At 47.4% G+C, this 18174-nt stretch overlaps 1 protein-coding gene across 1 annotated transcript in view; it reads right to left on the minus strand.

Moving 5' to 3' along the window:
• Positions 1-315: 315 nt before the first annotated feature.
• The window catches only part of zfpm2a (zinc finger protein, FOG family member 2a), a 1126129-nt gene continuing 1108270 nt past the window's right edge, over positions 316-18174 (minus strand). The window contains exons 6-8 of the mRNA XM_072467215.1: positions 10153-10359; positions 7995-8213; positions 316-3900 (exon numbers count right to left, since the gene is read on the minus strand). Of these exons, the coding sequence (XP_072323316.1) occupies positions 1379-3900; positions 7995-8213; positions 10153-10359 (2948 nt within the window). The 3' untranslated portion in view covers positions 316-1378. The remainder of the gene's footprint in view (positions 3901-7994; positions 8214-10152; positions 10360-18174) is intronic.

An 18174-nucleotide genomic window follows, 5' to 3' on the forward strand; every position in this document is an offset into this window, starting at 1 on the left:
CACAATGCAAATCCTGCCCCCCGACCCTCCTGCTGACAAGTAGGGGCATCCTCCACTCCCGCCGCCCCACCATGGGAATAATGAGTCAACCCTCACGCCCCCCCCCTCCCCTGACTCCACAGCACGCACAATGAGTTTGCCAAACCCATTATCCCCCTCGATTCTCCATTCTCTGCCAAATCGGGAATCCCGATCAGAAAATGCTAAATGGAGAATCTCAACCTTGGAGCAAAGTGCCTCGATAAAATAGTCCTGAAATGGTTACGCATAACGATGAAAAATGTCACCTCGTGTACAACAATGAGGCAAGCCATGTAAGGTTCTCTTGCTTTATGGAATCTTTATTCCATCCATATACATGCATAGTAACAACATTGTTGAGAAATAATTTCTATCAGAAGTAGAACAATATTTGTTTTATCACCAGTTGCAGTATTGGTACTCCATTATTCAGATTTTATTGTCCCCAAAATGATTTTTGCAACAGCAAACTGCAACTATTAATTATATTTTCAATAAAATACAGCAGGAAGGTTTCAACCACTGTTCAATACTGCTTCCAGTAATGTTCTTCATATTAAATTTTGCATTTAACAGCAAATGTTTCAAAAGTGAGACAAAAGCATCAGCAAAGTAAAGTACAGTACAGTTTACTATACAGGAAAGTTAACAACTTCAATAAAACATACATACTTCAGTTTTAAGAAAATGGATAGGAACAAACTGCTACATATATATCATCTTATGCAAAGCCTACTAATTACTGTATATGCTGATATATAAGCTGCAATTTAGGACTGAAAATGAATTAAATATGAAATGGAATTTAGATGCCACTTTAGTTTTTAAGGCTTGTAATACCTTCTGGCGTTTGCAGTCTTAAAATGAATGCAACTTATATTCTGGCATGTACAGCAAAGTTGCAACAAATACAGGGATATTCGAAGACACAAGTGCTTTACCTCACCAGTTTACCTACAAATACTGTCTCTATGTATGTGACTCGGACCTCTCTCTACAGTGCAAACCGTAATTGTTACACGAGAATAACTATACAATAATGTTAAAAACAATTTCAGTATAAACTTTTTAAAATAAAAATTGAAATTTAACCACAGCTATGAATACTGCTTGGAAAATAAATTAATTCTGGTGAAAAATAGCACTGACATTTCACATTAATATCAAGACTTATGAACAGCATTATGAAATGACAGACTAGCCTCAAGCCATTGAACTACACAGCTATCCCTTGATTGTCCTGATGTAACTGTCCTGATGTAACTCAAGCAGCAATTTTTTCTTTTTTCTTTTTTTTATATAAACTGTGCATGGCTAGCACTATACTACAGATGGATGCAGTGCATGACAGTAATTTTCATTTGACATGTTCTGCAGCATGTGATGAGCAGTAGAACTTCTTGTGGGTTATAAAGTTAGACAAGTTATTGAACTGAATGTCACAGAGGCGACAGTATTTCCCACTGTTTGTGGGCTGGGCAGAACCACCAATGTTTTTTGGTGTGTGGACTAATTGCTCTTCTAATGAAGCTTTAGCTGTGGGTGAGGCATTTTCATTTGCAGGGACAGGATTCTCAGATGCCCATGGAGGAGATTCCTGGCCATCTGCTTGTTGGAAACTCTGGGATAAGCTATCTTGATGTGGGTTGCCCTGGAAAGGCCTATCTTCCTGTTTTATTCCTCCATTGACTGCTATCATGCCCCTGCTCTTTGGTATTGATGGAACAGGTTCCTTCTTCTGTGGAGAACATCCATTAGATACAGGCTGGTCTCTAGTAGGATCAATCCTATCACGCGTGGCTTGCACCAGTTCGTCTATCTCACTGCGTATGAAAACAGCTCCCGAGATATAGTCAGTGGGCTTAATTCCATAATATGGAGATAACTGCTCATTCCCTGTCATTTTTTTTATTGCTCCAGGATAAAGGCAATTTGGATAAAGCAAATTCTTGTTTTCTTCCTTAGTAGAAATTATCTGAGCTGCCTCATTGAAAGCTTTCAGCCCATGGAGCGCTGCTAACTGTGGGGGGAATATATTTCCATTTGGGGAGATGTGCTTCGAATTTTCATTTTTCTCACATTCAATTATATTTCTTTCATTGCTGCTTGCAGGGCTGATTGCTTCACTTTTCACTAAAGCATCTTCTCTCTGCTGCTCTTGAAATTTTGTTTGTTCAAAATGGCCTACTTCACCACGTTGGACACACATTCCTGGGCAAAAATTTTGCTTATGAGCAAGGTAACGTTCTACTTTGTTAAAACTAATCTTGCAGACAGTACATTCATGGTAGTCCAAAAGTCTTTTAGGAGAACAGGTTGTTTTCTCAGATTGAGGTGAACATTTTTTGCTTAGATCCATTGGAAGATCCAGCTCCATATTGGCAACTACAGGTAGTGCTGTACTGCACTTGGCGGAAGTAATGTTTCTAGCCCCAGAGACCGAGGACTCCATTTGCTTTCCAAGAAACATATCACACCTCTGGTGGGAGGTTTCACCTGGATTCTCCTGTGACTCTTGAGAAGATGTTCCAGGGCTACCCATGGCTGACATACTAAGGAAAGCTTGGTGGACTATCTGTGATCTTTGTTCCTGTTCTGGGAGTGACATCTCATACATCTTCCGCCGCTTGCGACTACGTATGGCTCTTTGCATTGCTGGTACTTTATTTGCTGCCATCCGTTTCATTGGTGGATCATGGCGTGACGCACAGTAGTATTGTTTGTGCACAGCAAATGTTTCATGCCTACTAAAAGTTATGTTGCATGCTTCACATGTCGTTTTATTCGGATCATTAGCAATGTCCATTATGGGAGCGCTGGGGCTCTTCACATCCTTGGACTTTCCATTGAGTTGTTCATCACTGCTGCTGGTAGCTGACTCTTTCTTCAACTGCACTGAACTTTCCTTTTCTGGACTTTTTCCATTGGAGCCTGCTGCATCTGGGACTGCAGAGGAGTTGATGCTGGTTGACTGAAGAAGTGGATTTTCAGGATCAGGTAGATGACAAAGGGCACCGTGAATGTTAATGGGACTGTGCCCACTGCTGGGACTTACTGTCTCTGGCACCTTTTCACTGGGGTTGGCAAAGTCTGATGACTTAGCTACATGCTGCCATCGGGTGCTGCAGTAATGCTTCTTGTGAACCAAGTAATTATCCAAATTATTGAAAGTGATATTGCATTCAAAGCAAATAGCCCCTTTTGGTACTAGTGGACTGTAAATGACAGGTGGATAGTTGTTTCCACCCTGTCTTAACCTGCGATGTACCAGTTCAGACATTTTAGCTAGGATTTCAGAAGCTTGAGGAACCATGGAAATATCCTGGGAGAGGGCAAACTGTGAAAGGAAGGGACCCATTGGGACATTGGATCCTATATTGGGTTGAATTGGAGAAGAAGCAAGCCGTGGGCTGGATGGCTCTGATTTGATTCTGGTGTATGGAAAACTCTGCCTGTTTCCTCCAGTTTGTGTTTCATTCTTCAGATTTGTTACACCCAGCTGTACATTTTTCTCCACCTTTTCACTTTCAGTGTCAGAGCACACTTCCTTATTCTGGCTGACTCCTGGACAAGGTGGGACCTCCTGTCTGCTTGCTGTATCTGCTGCTGTTGGCTGAAAAGCATCTTCATTGTCGAGTGGCACGTGTTCGGTTTCGCTTTCCCTTCGCAGCCTCCTGCCCTGACTGTGATGGAGCTCCTGGTGTTGCAGCAGCTTCCTATGGTTCTGGAAACCAAAGTGGCAGTGACTGCATTTGAAGGCAGCTGGTGTGAGGTGAGTGAGTACATGGTGTTGGAAGCTCAGCACATTGTCTGCTATGAACTCACAGATGGTACACTTCAGGCTGGCACCAGCAGAAGGGGACTCTTCAACTTTCAAACCTGTTCAGAAAGAAAATATTTTCACTATTGTAGTTCCATTACGAACTGACAGTAGATTTTGCAATGGAAAGTTAATCAAATAATACATCTGCCATGTAGTTTTTTGCATATTGATAAACTTTGTCATTGATTTCCTTGAAATTGTCAATTTTGTTTTAACAAAGTACAATATTAACAATGCATGTAGTATTTAGCAAATGAAAAGCTGACTAGAATTCAGTCTTTTAATGTCCCTATGTCCCTCTGTCTTCTACGAAACAATGATCAGGGAGGGTTTTGATAAACTTGGTATTGCTAAGATAGGAGAAGATTGAAGTCAGAAATGATGATCCACAAGTGTGGTGGATAAATGGTTGCCTCATTAGGATGATGTTCCTCTGTCTGCTATTATAATGCACACATGAACTCTTTTAAAACAAATGAGTTAATGCCTGCATTGAAACAGCAGACAATGCAATGTCATATAAAGTTAAGCATTTGTTCGTTAATGCTGTCAGCCATCAATTCCAGATTATTATACTCATTTAATGATATTTTAAGGTGCTTTAGCCATGTTTAATTGAAGGGGAACCACTAATAATGCAAAAGATCAGACAGCCTCTCTTTTGTGTAAAGGACATACAACAACATAGATTGTGTTTATTTATTAAATACAGGATGGACTAGCCATTTTACACCCTAGGGACTTCATCACATTATTTATTTGTTTATTGCAATATAAATTATTAAGAAATTATCAAAGAAATAATATTTCCCGCGCTGCTTTGTGGCAAACACAAAGGTTTGGTGGATCTGTGTACTTGGGGAAAATCTTTTTGAAAGATTTACAGCACAGCAGGAGTCCATTTGGACTATTGATATGTGCCAAAGGGGTTATGCAGCCGAATCCCACCTTTCAGCTTTTGGTCTATAGCTTGCAGGATAAAGCATCTTTAAGTGCATATCTAACTCTTTTTAACTGCAATTAAGGTTTTGCCTCATAACCCGTTAATCTTTTATTACACTGACCAAATCAAATTATGCCCTGATCAAATCAAGTGTTGTATTAACTAAAACAGGAGGCACTGAAACGGTTGAAAAGTTATAATGCAATCGCAGGATTCCCTTGACCATCACTTCTGTGAGTTCTAACTTTCCCAGAACCTCTGATTGTGCAATTGCTTCGCAGCTACTTCCAAATAAGGTATCATCTCCAATTAAACAATATTTGTAAATATATATTTATAAAACCAGGAAGGAGAAAACCAGCACGGGAGCTTTTAAGAGAAAGCATTTAGTGGCGATTACCTAACAGCAAAAATATAGTATAAGTTTTCCCACCGTATGGGCCTGGTAAATAGAAGGAACTCATGGACTGTGTGCATGTACAATTTCCCAGTGTATGTATGTCGTCTATTGGGACCATCCAAATGGAAAATTTACCATAGTTATCTACTTTAAATAATACAAAAGAGGTCCAACACTCAAAAAGGTTAAAGGCATATTAAAATAGATTCCTATTTTGAATATAGACAATAAGAAGAGATGTTATCTTTGTGGTATTAATTTTTATTCAATACAAATCTTTTGCTAAACACACCATTTTTCAAATAGAAAAGTTGGCAACAAATCACATTTAAATATTTCAGTACAACATTGTGAAACAAAGTACTTTCTTTCCTAATATGGAACAGAATGTTGTCTTTCCCCATTGTATTTTTTAAATTAATATACACTCGCAAAAAATATAATTTTATTTATTTCACTTGAACATAATATAAAGAAAATAATTAATCAACCATGAAGCGAATCTAATATCATCGGATCTGGAGGGAAGTGACTTTCGCTCAACTTTTCTGTCTTTGTGTATTTGGTCTCCCTGATGGTGGTTCACCTGAGGTTGAGAACACAGCATAGGTGGAACTGAAGGAATGAGCCATATTCCATCACAATATGATGCAACATGGTCCCAATTTTATTTCCTCATTCTTTTGAAACACACAATATCAATTTGTCAATGATCTGCAGTTGAGTTTATATTAATTTAAGAAAATTAATGCAATGCATGTGAAAGGACAAAGAAAAATCTGAATATAACAACCTCAATTTTAATTCTCCCCACCTGATTTAATGGGGTGAAAGCCAGGGCTGAGCCTGCCACTTGTTTGGCCAACTGGTCCCACATCCATTTAAGGGCCATAGTGCGGTCAATTGGCTTGAGCTGGGCACTTGCCCCCCCCCTTGGAAGAGTAAGTCCTTCCTCAAGAACTGCTGGTGAATCCAATGGCTGGCATCTCTCTGGTCCCAGCAACTGCTGGGATTTACAACTCGCCTTGAAGGAGGAGTGCCTCAACTGTTTCGGATTCCCAAAGCCATCAATGCTTCTGGTAAAATATTGGTGGGAGTGGGGATGGGTAGACATGTGCAATCTCGGCATCCTGGCCTGGGGGTTGTAACATCCAGCCCTCAATTGCAGACGGGAAGTGTACCCACTCAAAGCTGGCAGACTTCTCTTTAAATATGCGGTTCAGGCTCCGGTTACTTCAATATATTTAACCTTACACCTGAGCATGGGAGCAATGGTGGTTTCCTTGTCTGGCAAACTGCTTGGAGCAGTAGCCAATAAAAACAGCAGAGGCTGAGTGAAGTGAGTTTCATTGTTTAAAGTACCTTGTGAGCTGATGGCGCAAGAGTGCACCCTGAACTCCACAAACAAATACTTGGGCCTCCTGTGCCCCAGATTTCCTCTGACCTCCCTTGACAAAGATTTCATCCTGCAACTTTCACAGAAACCATACTCCAGACCTGGGTCTGATTTAATAGCTCGGTGTCACTAAGCCTGTCAGTTGCCACTCCCAGGTGGGCACATCATCATTTCTGCATTCCTGCTCCTAAGTTAAAATCAAGCCCCATTTGTCTGCATAAACTAGAAAGGCGACTTTGGTTTACAGGAGCCCAGTTATTATAGCTACATTACAACAGGGACACTTGCATTTGTTGTTCCATTTTAGGTGGATACGAAATTAGCATTACCGTAGGTATGTATTTACCACATACAATAATAAAACCCAAACCAACTTCAGCAGCTGACATTTAAAATAAGTACAAATTCCAAGCATCCTAAGAAAAAGATAGAAAATGTCGGAAATACACAGCTTGATTGGCATTTAACACTTGAAAAATGGGTAAACATTTCAGCTAATGAACCACATCGCTAAGGTGCCACCAGACAGGAGTAATACCTATTCAGTGACACCCTATGAAATGATGTATAAAAATGCAATCATCTCAGTGAATTTGCATTAAAAATGGTAGGAAGTATATTTGGTCAAAACATAATTTTTGTTTTTGCAGTGGTGGGGTGGGGGTGGGGGGGGAGGGGGGGGAGAGGGTGGCAGGGATGGGTAACATCCCCTCCGTTTGCTGTTTTTGCTCCCTTGTCTTTTTTTCCCTGGTCTCCAAGACAGCATCTGCAGGTGGCTGCTGTTTAAAAACTAACCATTGGTTAACCAGCCAGGAACATCTTCCATTAATTTTCCCCACTCTTTGTGAATTGGCATTTGGTCTTCCCTTGTTAAATCTGCAATTCAGCACGTGGGGCAATTGCAAGTGCCATCCCACCTTGCCGTAGCATCCTATTACATATATTTATTATTATTGATAGGTTTCTACTATTAGCATTGTACCACCTACAAAGTGCCAATTAATAAACGTTGTTCCATTAATTTTTTTTTACCATGAATGAACAGCTTAACTGGGCAAATAATGATTGCTCCAGAATGTACTTTCATTGAGGTAGGTTGCTATTAATTTAAGTCAACTTATCTAACACATGCACATGTACTAATACTCTGATAAGGCTTCAATAGGGATACTGCAACTTCCACATTTAGCATAAAGCTGCATTTTTAGTTGTGTTTTGTAACGGCTGGTCTGAGATATAGTGCTATTCAAATCATTTACTATCGTTGAATACTGTGATTACAATGTAACAGGCTAGAAACATCATCCTAAGTTATTCCTTCAGTCCAGCCTATGTAACTTTCTAAACTCCATTTTGCAGCTATCAGTGAATTGACAATGCAAAATTCAAATTATCCCATGGTGACTCTTACCACTGTGTGAATTCATGTGAATTTCAAGAGCCCTGGCATTGGGAAAGCTCTTGCTGCATTGTGGGTAAGGGCATGGTTGCTGAAGAGGACCAGCCTCTTTCTCCTCTTTTATTGAGGATGCTTCCCTTTGTCTCCCACTGCAGTAGTACATGAGGTGAGCCTGCAGGTTGCGTTCACTGCGGTACCAAATTCCACATGACTTGCATGGAAAGATATCCTCTGCAATGAAAGAATAGATGCGTATTATAGTATGGATGAAATCAGGCAGTTCTAAGTCATCAAAATGATTTTGAGGCTATGTCTTTTTGTCTTCCTCAAGATTGTGAAATAATCTTCAGCAATTTATGAACTGGTTCCTCTTACGTTTTTGTTAAAATTAAGCAATAATGAAAAGTCCATCATATGAAGTTTCTTGTAAGCAAAGATTTTTTAAAAATAAATTTAGAGTACCCAATTCATTTTTTCAATCAAGGGCCAATTTAGCATGGCCAATCCACCTACCCTGCACATCTTTTGGGTTGTGGGGGCGAAACCCATGCAAACACAGGGAGAATGTGCAAACTCCACATGGACAGTGACCCAGAGCCGGGATCGAACCTGGGACCTCGGCGCCGTGAGGCTGCAGTGTTACCACTGTGCCACCGTGCTGCCCTCTTTGTAAGCAAAGATATGATGAATTTTGGTTATATTACAATTATTTGCTGAAAAGTATAAAATGAATAAAACCTTTGTTCTGTCCCCATTCTGCCAAAGTTTTGTTAAATTGGTAACTCTCTAATCTTTGACCTTGGCAAGGCAGTCTCTACCTCTGCACAACAAAAACAGAAAATGCTGGTCAGGCAGCATCCATGGAGGAAACAGAGGAATGAATGTCACAGAAGTTTCAAGCACAGGCCATTTGCTTTGACAGAGGGTTTGCACACAAACTTTGTCCCCTTCAAAGATGCTGATTGACCTGCCGGTATTTTCTGTTCATCTTTCACATTTCCAGTATCTCTAGTTTTTGCTTTCCATCTATGTGAAATTGTTCAAAGAAATCCTATATTCCAAACAGACATGGTACAAAACATTTAATGTCCACAAGGGCATGGAAGGAACAGGAGTGGATCACCAGCCTGTTATACGTTTCCTGTTTCACCTTTCCATTGATTTTAAATGGAAGGAAAATCAGACAGAGTGTATAACAAGTGGCCCATTCATTATCCCCTCCCCCCCCCCCCCCCCCGCCCCCCCACGCTGAAAGGTTCGCCCGTGGTCTCATCCGTGATTGTAAGAGCACCTACTAATAGAACAATTAAAATCTATGACACCAAAAGTAATGGTCAGTTCCCTTGGCTCATTGTGCCTTTTTCTTTGTCATCACAAGATTTTAAGGGGGGTACTTGCACTGTAAGTATTTTTTCAATTGTGTACAATGAGATGGTGGAAATTGCAACAAAAAGCACCAATGAGTTTACAAGATAATGCCATGAAGAAAATAACACCCTTCTACTTTACTCTCTTCCCTCAGGTTTCCAAAGGCTTGTCAAGATGACAGTGTTCTTTTAAGAAAAACTGCACGGGTTTGGGACATCATACAAGACATAACATGTACATTTATCAAATGCAAAGTACAAAGAAACATGATTCATGAGATAAATATCACAAAATGTGCTTGTAATGGTGCAAGAGAACAGATGATATACAAGATGATATATCAGTGATTTGTATAGAGTCTGGGTTTAGGCCATTAATGTTCCTCATGTTGTTTCATTAAAGCCAACTGGGCTGAAGTTTCTCAGCTTTTCTGCCAAAAAGCATAGTGTTATATCTTAAAGCAATAGTCACAGCACGTATTTGGCTAACTATACAGCATTCTTATTAGTTGATTTGGTGTATATGAGAAAAAGTATTTTAACAAGATACAGTGGTACTAGGTGAAAATTCTCCTTTCTGTAATTTTACGTAAAAATTGGTAAGAGCGCAAGGAAATGAAATCCCATTTTATTATCACACCAACTTTTCTCATTTAATTTTCAACATAAGGCTCTTCTTGCTCTATACTAAATTTTGCAAAGGCAGATTAAAATTAATTTCTGTCTTGTTACAACAAGCACAGTTATGCTCCTTTAAAAACAAAAGTCAGATTCACGACGAAAAGCATGAATTTTAAACTTACTGTTTACAATTGCTGTAGGTAAAATGGATGCCATGGCTGCTTGTTGGGGGAGCAGCTGTATTGTGTCCAGGAGACGTGCTGGATACATGCCCTCTGTGATGGCCATTTGGCTGACAGCTTGCAGCCTTGAGTCAAATTCCACAGCAAATGCAACCAATTCCTCACCTTCCAATAGCATTTTCGTCATTGTGCACCAAAGCTGGCCACCTAAAGAAAAATAAAAGAAAAACAGTTTTATTGTTTAATTGCAAACTAAATTTCTGAGAGGGTCCACTAGATCTTTATTTGTAAGATCCTTCAAAGTATTGATAAGATTGTTCCTATTTTACCTAATGTCATAAAGCTAAGCACCTTTTTAGTTCTAAGAGTTGAACTAGCTATGCTCATTCTCTTTATCATTTATATTAGATCTGACTCAGATTCAGGCAGTAATGCCTAATTATCGCCATGAATAGGATTGTGTCATATGCACAAAATTGAAGTGATGCTCAATTATGATTGTGATCCTGGCCAGAAAAGGTCTGTTCTCAACTGATGAGTGACCAGTACAACCATTTGGTGGCACAAGTCTTCGAGCTGTGTCAGCTTGGCTCTGTGTGAACATGCTCACCTCTGAGCCAGAAGGTTGTCAGTCTAAGGTCTGCTACACGCACCAGTATGTAATCTGGGTGGCCACTTAGTGCACTACTAATGTTGAATTGTCAAAGGTGCTGATTTAGGCTGAGACATTAAAACAAACTATCTATTTCAGTGGGTGCACAAGATTTTATGACACTTCTTCAGACAAAAACAGGAAATTCCCCCCCCCATGTCCTTGCCAATGTTCATCTCTCAACTAACAGTCCCAATTATCAATGTCATTGCCATTTATGGCACCTTGTGTGGCAGGTGTTGCCTCTGCAAGCAAAACAGTGACCACACTTAAAATATAATTGATTGACTGTGAAGCGCTATGGGATACCCCAAGGATGTGAATTACACCATATAAATGCAAGTTCTTTTTCTATTCTACCCCATTGGCAATTAATCAATTCTCCCCATCTGTGATTTTGACAGCTTCCTGGCTTTGTTCTGGTGAACATAACCCACTGATGCAGGTCAGATGAAAAAAAAAGACAGATTGCTGCTAGGGCAATCATTTCAAAAAACACGGCAGTCTCTGGAGTAGAGGCAAGAAAACAACTAGCCTCAACTGAATTCGAAACAATTACACTGCAATCAACACGTTGGGAGAAAGGGCTATTTTTGACAGTTGTAATATTCTCAGTTTATATTAAAGAGATTGACAATTTTCGCCAATAAACTGGAAATTAAACAGACTTCATGTCCTATGTGCGAACAATTTAACTTTGGGATAGAAAGAGCTTGGGCGGGATTCTCCGAACCCCCACCGTGAATCCCGCCCCCGGCGTGTCCCGAATTCTCCGCCAACGGAGATTCGGCGGGGGCGGGAATCGGGCCGGTCGGCAGGCCCACCCCTGGCGATTCTCCGGCCCGTGATGGGCCGAAGTCCCGCCGCTGTCAACCCTCGCCCACCGGCGTGGATTAAACCTCCTTTTGAATGGCGGGTCAAGACGGCGCCGGCAGGCTCCGGGGTCCTGGGGGGGGGCGCGGGGAAATCTGGCCCCGGGGGATGCCCCCATGGTGGCCTGGCCCGCGATCCGCCTTCGCCATGGTCTTCACTATGGCGGAGGCGGAAGAGACCCCCTCCCCTGCGCATGCGTAGGGATGCCGTGAACGGCCGCTGCGCTCCCGCGCGTGCGTCGCCCGGCGAAGACCTTTCGGCGCTGGCTGGCGTGGCGCCAAAGGCCTTTCCCGCCAGCCGGTGGAGCGGAAACCACTCCGGCGCGGGCCTAGCGCCTCAAGGTGAGGGCTTGGCCCCTAAAGGTGCGGAGAATTCCGCATCTTTGGGGCGACCCGACGCTGGAGTGGTTCCCGCCACTCCATTATTCCGGAACCCCCCGCCCCGCCGGGTAGGGGAGAATCCCACCCCTTGACTGAAAATGTGACAGGGCAGCCAGTGCTGCCTGGGATGAGGTGGCGTTAAGCTCTGGGAGGGTGATGAGGAGGACTGGCCTCCAGTGCTATAAGAAGGTCAATGACCTACACCGACTGGGCAGGACGGGTGAATAGACACCAACGGCCTTGATGAGTAGCTGCGGGACATGTCCTGCTCTCAGATGGCAATGGCCGAGGCGCTGTGGAGCTTGTCCCAGTCACTGCAGAGTATGGCCCAATCGCTGAGGAGCATCGCCGATGGCGTCAAAGCCTTAGTGCAGACATCGGGGAGCCGCTAGGGCTGGCAGAGGCATATAGTCCAGGGACAGCTGCTCCTCCATCCCAGGTGAATTCCAGGGCCCTATGGACACAGACCGGGAGGAAGGGGAGCTGGGTGCCAACCCGGACCCATTCCATGGAGCGGCGACAAGGTCACCAGCTCCCCTGAGTTTGACCTGTCTGATGAGGACACATCTCGAGGTCAGCACACGGGATAGGGCAGTACAGCTGTGCATCTGCCGTCATCTAGTATGTTGGGGGCCCTCCGGGCCCAGAGCCCCCAGAGGCTGCCTGCCACTGGGTATCGAAGGCCATGGGGCGGGGTAAGCAGCTGACTACCTCTACCTCAGACGTACATCCTGGGGAAACACGTCTGTGGGTGATGGGTATGAGTGAGCACTCAGCAGACAGGCAGGGGTCAGACAATGGCATAGATTGAGGAACATCGGCCCTCAGCTCTCTGCGGGTTATCATCAGACCCCCCCCGCCCTCGACAGTGACCCGCTGATGGTGCCGACACAGTCCCAGCACCCCGGGGTGATGTAACACATACCCTGGAAGAGTGGGAGATGGGAGTGGGGTGGGTAAAGTATCAACGATGGACCAGGCCAATCTTTTGTGAATCGGATGAGTATGAGGGTATCTGGCCCTCCGGGCTTTTATCATAGAATTTACAGTGCAGAAGGAGGCCATTTGGCCCATCGAGTCTGCACCGGCTCTTGGAAAGAGCACCCCAGTCAATGTCAACACCTCCACCCTATCCCCATAACCCAGTAACCCCACCCAACACTTAAGGCAATTTTGGACACTAAGGGCAATTTATCATGGCCAATCCACCTAACCTGCACATCTTTGGACTGTGGGAGGAAACCGGAGCACCCGGAGGAAACCCACACACACACACGGGGAGGATGTGCTGACTCCGCACAGACAGTGACCCAAGCCGGAATCGAATCTGGGACCCTGGAGCTGTGAAGGAATTGTGCTAACCACCATGCTACCGTGCTTGCCGGACTCTTGCTGTTGCTGCCTGTCCTGCAGTCTCCGGCTGGCCCTCAGGTTCCTCTTTGGGATCATCCTCCAGCCCCTGCTAGTCCAGCGCCGCCTCATCATCCTCATCCACTTCCTCATCCTCGGTGGTGGTCACATGGTCCTCATCACCAAACTCTAGCTCATCGCCCCGCTGCTGTGCAAGGTTGTGGCGGACACAGTAGACCACCACAAAGCGAGCGACCCTCCGGGGGTGTACTGCAGGGCACCACCGGAGCGGTCGAGGCATCGGAACCGCATCTTGAGGAGTCAGATGCACTGCTCAAAGACAGTCCGGGTGGCCTCATGGGCCTAGTTGTAGCGGGTCTCCGCTTCGGTCTCCGGTCTCCATATTGGATCATCAGCCAGGTCCTCAGCTGGTACCCCTTATCTCCCAAGAGCCAGCCGCCCATCCTGGAGTGGTCCTCGAAGAGGCCAGGGATAACCAACTGCCCCAGGATGTAGCTGTCAGTCACACTCCCTGGGAAGTGCATGATCTTCATGTTGTAGTCGCACACAAGCTGTATGTTCAGGGAGCAGAACCCCTTTCTTTTAATGTAGGGCACTCCCAGATGGCCCGGTGAGCGCAGGGCAATATGTGTGCCATCCACTACCCCTGGACCTGTGGCACCCTGGCGATGGCGGACAATCCTGCTGCCTGGGCATCCTGTTGGGCTTGGATGGATTTCCATCTGCCTCCTTGCCCAGCCCTCTAATCCCCAGCAACAGAAACCTGCATATCAGTGGGAAAGCACACTAAGGTCAGAAGATGTTCAAGAGGAGAATGAGGGTTCCATGCAGCTTGCAGGAACTTCACTATCCTCAGCTCTCTCAGCCCGTTTGACAGAGCATGTGCGTTCCAGCTCCCAGTGATGACGGCTGCCACTGCATCTCTGCAGGCACTGCGGTTGGAGGAAGGAGCCCAACTGGTCCCCAAATGGGGAGACGGACCACAACTGTTCTCACAGCCACATGCCAAAGACATAGCCAAAGACAGAAGCACGTAGAGGAGAGGGCAAGCAGAGGACACCGGGACAGACAGTCAGCAGTGCCTAGAGGAGAGTGCGAGAGGAGGACACCGGGACAGACAGTCAGCGGCACCTAGAGGAGAGTGCGAGAGGAGGACACCGGGACAGACAGTCAGCAGCACCTAGAGGAGAGTGCGAGAGGAGGACACCGGGACAGACAGTCAGCGGCACCTAGAGGAGAGTGCGAGAGGAGGACACCGGGACAGACAGTCAGCGGCACCTAGAGGAGAGTGCGAGAGGAGGACAGCGGACAGACAGTCAGTTGCACCTAGATGAGAGTGCGAGAGGAGGACACCGGGACAGACAGTCAGCGGCACCTAGATGAGAGTGCGAGAGGAGGACACCGGGACAGACAGTCAGGCGCACCTAGAGGAGAGTGCGAGAGGAGGACACCGGGACAGACAGTCAGTCGCACCTAGATGAGCGTGCGAGAGGAGGACACCGGGACAGACAGTCAGCAGCACCTAGAGGAGAGTGCGAGAGGAGGACACCGGGACAGACAGTCAGCAGCACCTAGAGGACAGTGCGAGAGGAGGACACCGGGACAGACAGTCAGCGGCACCTAGAGGAGAGTGCGAGAGGAGGACACCGGGACAGACAGTCAGCGGCACCTAGATGAGAGTGCGAGAGGAGGACACCGGGACAGACAGTCAGTCGCACCTAGAGGAGAGTGCGAGAGGAGGACACCGGGACAGACAGTCAGTCGCACCTAGATGAGCGTGCGAGAGGAGGACACCGGGACAGACAGTCAGCAGCACCTAGAGGAGAGTGCGAGAGGAGGACACCGGGACAGACAGTCAGTCGCACCTAGATGAGCGTGCGAGAGGAGGACACCGGGACAGACAGTCAGCGGCACCTAGAGGAGAGTGCGAGAGGAGGACACCGGGACAGACAGTCAGCGGCACCTAGAGGAGAGTGCGAGAGGAGGACAAGGGACAGACAGTCAGCAGCACCTAGAGGAGAGTGCGAGAGGAGGACAAGGGACAGACAGTCAGCAGCACCTAGATGAGAGTGCGAGAGGAGGACACCGGGACAGACAGTCAGCAGCACCTAGAGGAGAGTGCGAGAGGAGGACACCGGGACAGACAGTCAGCGGCACCTAGAGGAGAGTGCGAGAGGAGGACACCGGGACAGACAGTCAGCAGCACCTAGATGAGCGTGCGAGAGGAGGACACCGGGACAGACAGTCAGCAGCACCTAGAGGAGAGTGCGAGAGGAGGACACCGGGACAGACAGTCAGCAGCACCTAGAGGAGAGTGCGAGAGGAGGACAAGGGACAGACAGTCAGCAGCACCTAGAGGAGAGTGCGAGAGGAGGACACTGGGACAGACAGTCAGCAGCGCCTAGAGGAGAGTGCGAGAGGAGGACACCAGGACAGACAGTCAGCAGCACCTAGATGAGAGTGCGAGAGGAGGACACCGGGACAGACAGTCAGCGGCACCTAGAGGAGAGTGCGAGAGGAGGACAAGGGACAGACAGTCAGTCGCACCTAGATGAGAGTGCGAGAGGAGGACACCGGGACAGACAGTCAGCGGCACCTAGAGGAGAGTGCGAGAGGAGGACACCGGGACAGACAGTCAGTCGCACCTAGATGAGAGTGCGAGAGGAGGACACCGGGACAGACAGTCAGCGGCACCTAGAGGAGAGTGCGAGAGGAGGACACCGGGACAGACAGTCAGCAGCACCTAGAGGAGAGTGCGAGAGGAGGACACCGGGACAGACAGTCAGCGGCACCTAGAGGAGAGTGCGAGAGGAGGACACCGGGACAGACAGTCAGCAGCACCTAGAGGAGAGTGCGAGAGGAGGACACCGGGACAGACAGTCAGCAGCACCTAGAGGAGAGTGCAAGAGGAGGACAAGGTACAGACAGTCAGCAGCACCTAGATGAGAGTGCGAGAGGAGGACACCGGGACAGACAGTCAGCGGCACCTAGAGGAGAGTGCGAAAGGAGGACAAGGGACAGACAGTCAGCAGCACCTCGGGGAGAGTGCGAGAGGAGGACACCAGGACAGACAGTCAGCGGCACCTAGAGGAGAGTGCGAGAGGAGGGCAAGGGACAGACAGTCAGCAGCACCTAGAGGAGAGTGCGAGAGGAGGACACCGGGACAGACAGTCAGCAGCACCTAGAGGACAGTGCGAGAGGAGGACACCGGGACAGACAGTCAGCGGCACCTAGAGGAGAGTGCGAGAGGAGGACACCGGGACAGACAGTCAGCGGCACCTAGATGAGAGTGCGAGAGGAGGACACCGGGACAGACAGTCAGTCGCACCTAGAGGAGAGTGCGAGAGGAGGACACCGGGACAGACAGTCAGTCGCACCTAGATGAGCGTGCGAGAGGAGGACACCGGGACAGACAGTCAGCAGCACCTAGAGGAGAGTGCGAGAGGAGGACACCGGGACAGACAGTCAGTCGCACCTAGATGAGCGTGCGAGAGGAGGACACCGGGACAGACAGTCAGCGGCACCTAGAGGAGAGTGCGAGAGGAGGACACCGGGACAGACAGTCAGCGGCACCTAGAGGAGAGTGCGAGAGGAGGACAAGGGACAGACAGTCAGCAGCACCTAGAGGAGAGTGCGAGAGGAGGACAAGGGACAGACAGTCAGCAGCACCTAGATGAGAGTGCGAGAGGAGGACACCGGGACAGACAGTCAGCAGCACCTAGAGGAGAGTGCGAGAGGAGGACACCGGGACAGACAGTCAGCGGCACCTAGAGGAGAGTGCGAGAGGAGGACACCGGGACAGACAGTCAGCAGCACCTAGATGAGCGTGCGAGAGGAGGACACCGGGACAGACAGTCAGCAGCACCTAGAGGAGAGTGCGAGAGGAGGACACCGGGACAGACAGTCAGCAGCACCTAGAGGAGAGTGCGAGAGGAGGACAAGGGACAGACAGTCAGCAGCACCTAGAGGAGAGTGCGAGAGGAGGACACTGGGACAGACAGTCAGCAGCGCCTAGAGGAGAGTGCGAGAGGAGGACACCAGGACAGACAGTCAGCAGCACCTAGATGAGAGTGCGAGAGGAGGACACCGGGACAGACAGTCAGCGGCACCTAGAGGAGAGTGCGAGAGGAGGACAAGGGACAGACAGTCAGTCGCACCTAGATGAGAGTGCGAGAGGAGGACACCGGGACAGACAGTCAGCGGCACCTAGAGGAGAGTGCGAGAGGAGGACACCGGGACAGACAGTCAGTCGCACCTAGATGAGAGTGCGAGAGGAGGACACCGGGACAGACAGTCAGCGGCACCTAGAGGAGAGTGCGAGAGGAGGACACCGGGACAGACAGTCAGCAGCACCTAGAGGAGAGTGCGAGAGGAGGACACCGGGACAGACAGTCAGCGGCACCTAGAGGAGAGTGCGAGAGGAGGACACCGGGACAGACAGTCAGCAGCACCTAGAGGAGAGTGCGAGAGGAGGACACCGGGACAGACAGTCAGCAGCACCTAGAGGAGAGTGCAAGAGGAGGACAAGGTACAGACAGTCAGCAGCACCTAGATGAGAGTGCGAGAGGAGGACACCGGGACAGACAGTCAGCGGCACCTAGAGGAGAGTGCGAAAGGAGGACAAGGGACAGACAGTCAGCAGCACCTCGGGGAGAGTGCGAGAGGAGGACACCAGGACAGACAGTCAGCGGCACCTAGAGGAGAGTGCGAGAGGAGGGCAAGGGACAGACAGTCAGCAGCACCTAG

The sequence above is a fragment of the Scyliorhinus torazame genome, chromosome 11, assembly GCF_047496885.1.
Source record: "Scyliorhinus torazame isolate Kashiwa2021f chromosome 11, sScyTor2.1, whole genome shotgun sequence".
In the NCBI taxonomy this organism is placed as follows: Eukaryota; Metazoa; Chordata; class Chondrichthyes; order Carcharhiniformes; family Scyliorhinidae; genus Scyliorhinus; species Scyliorhinus torazame.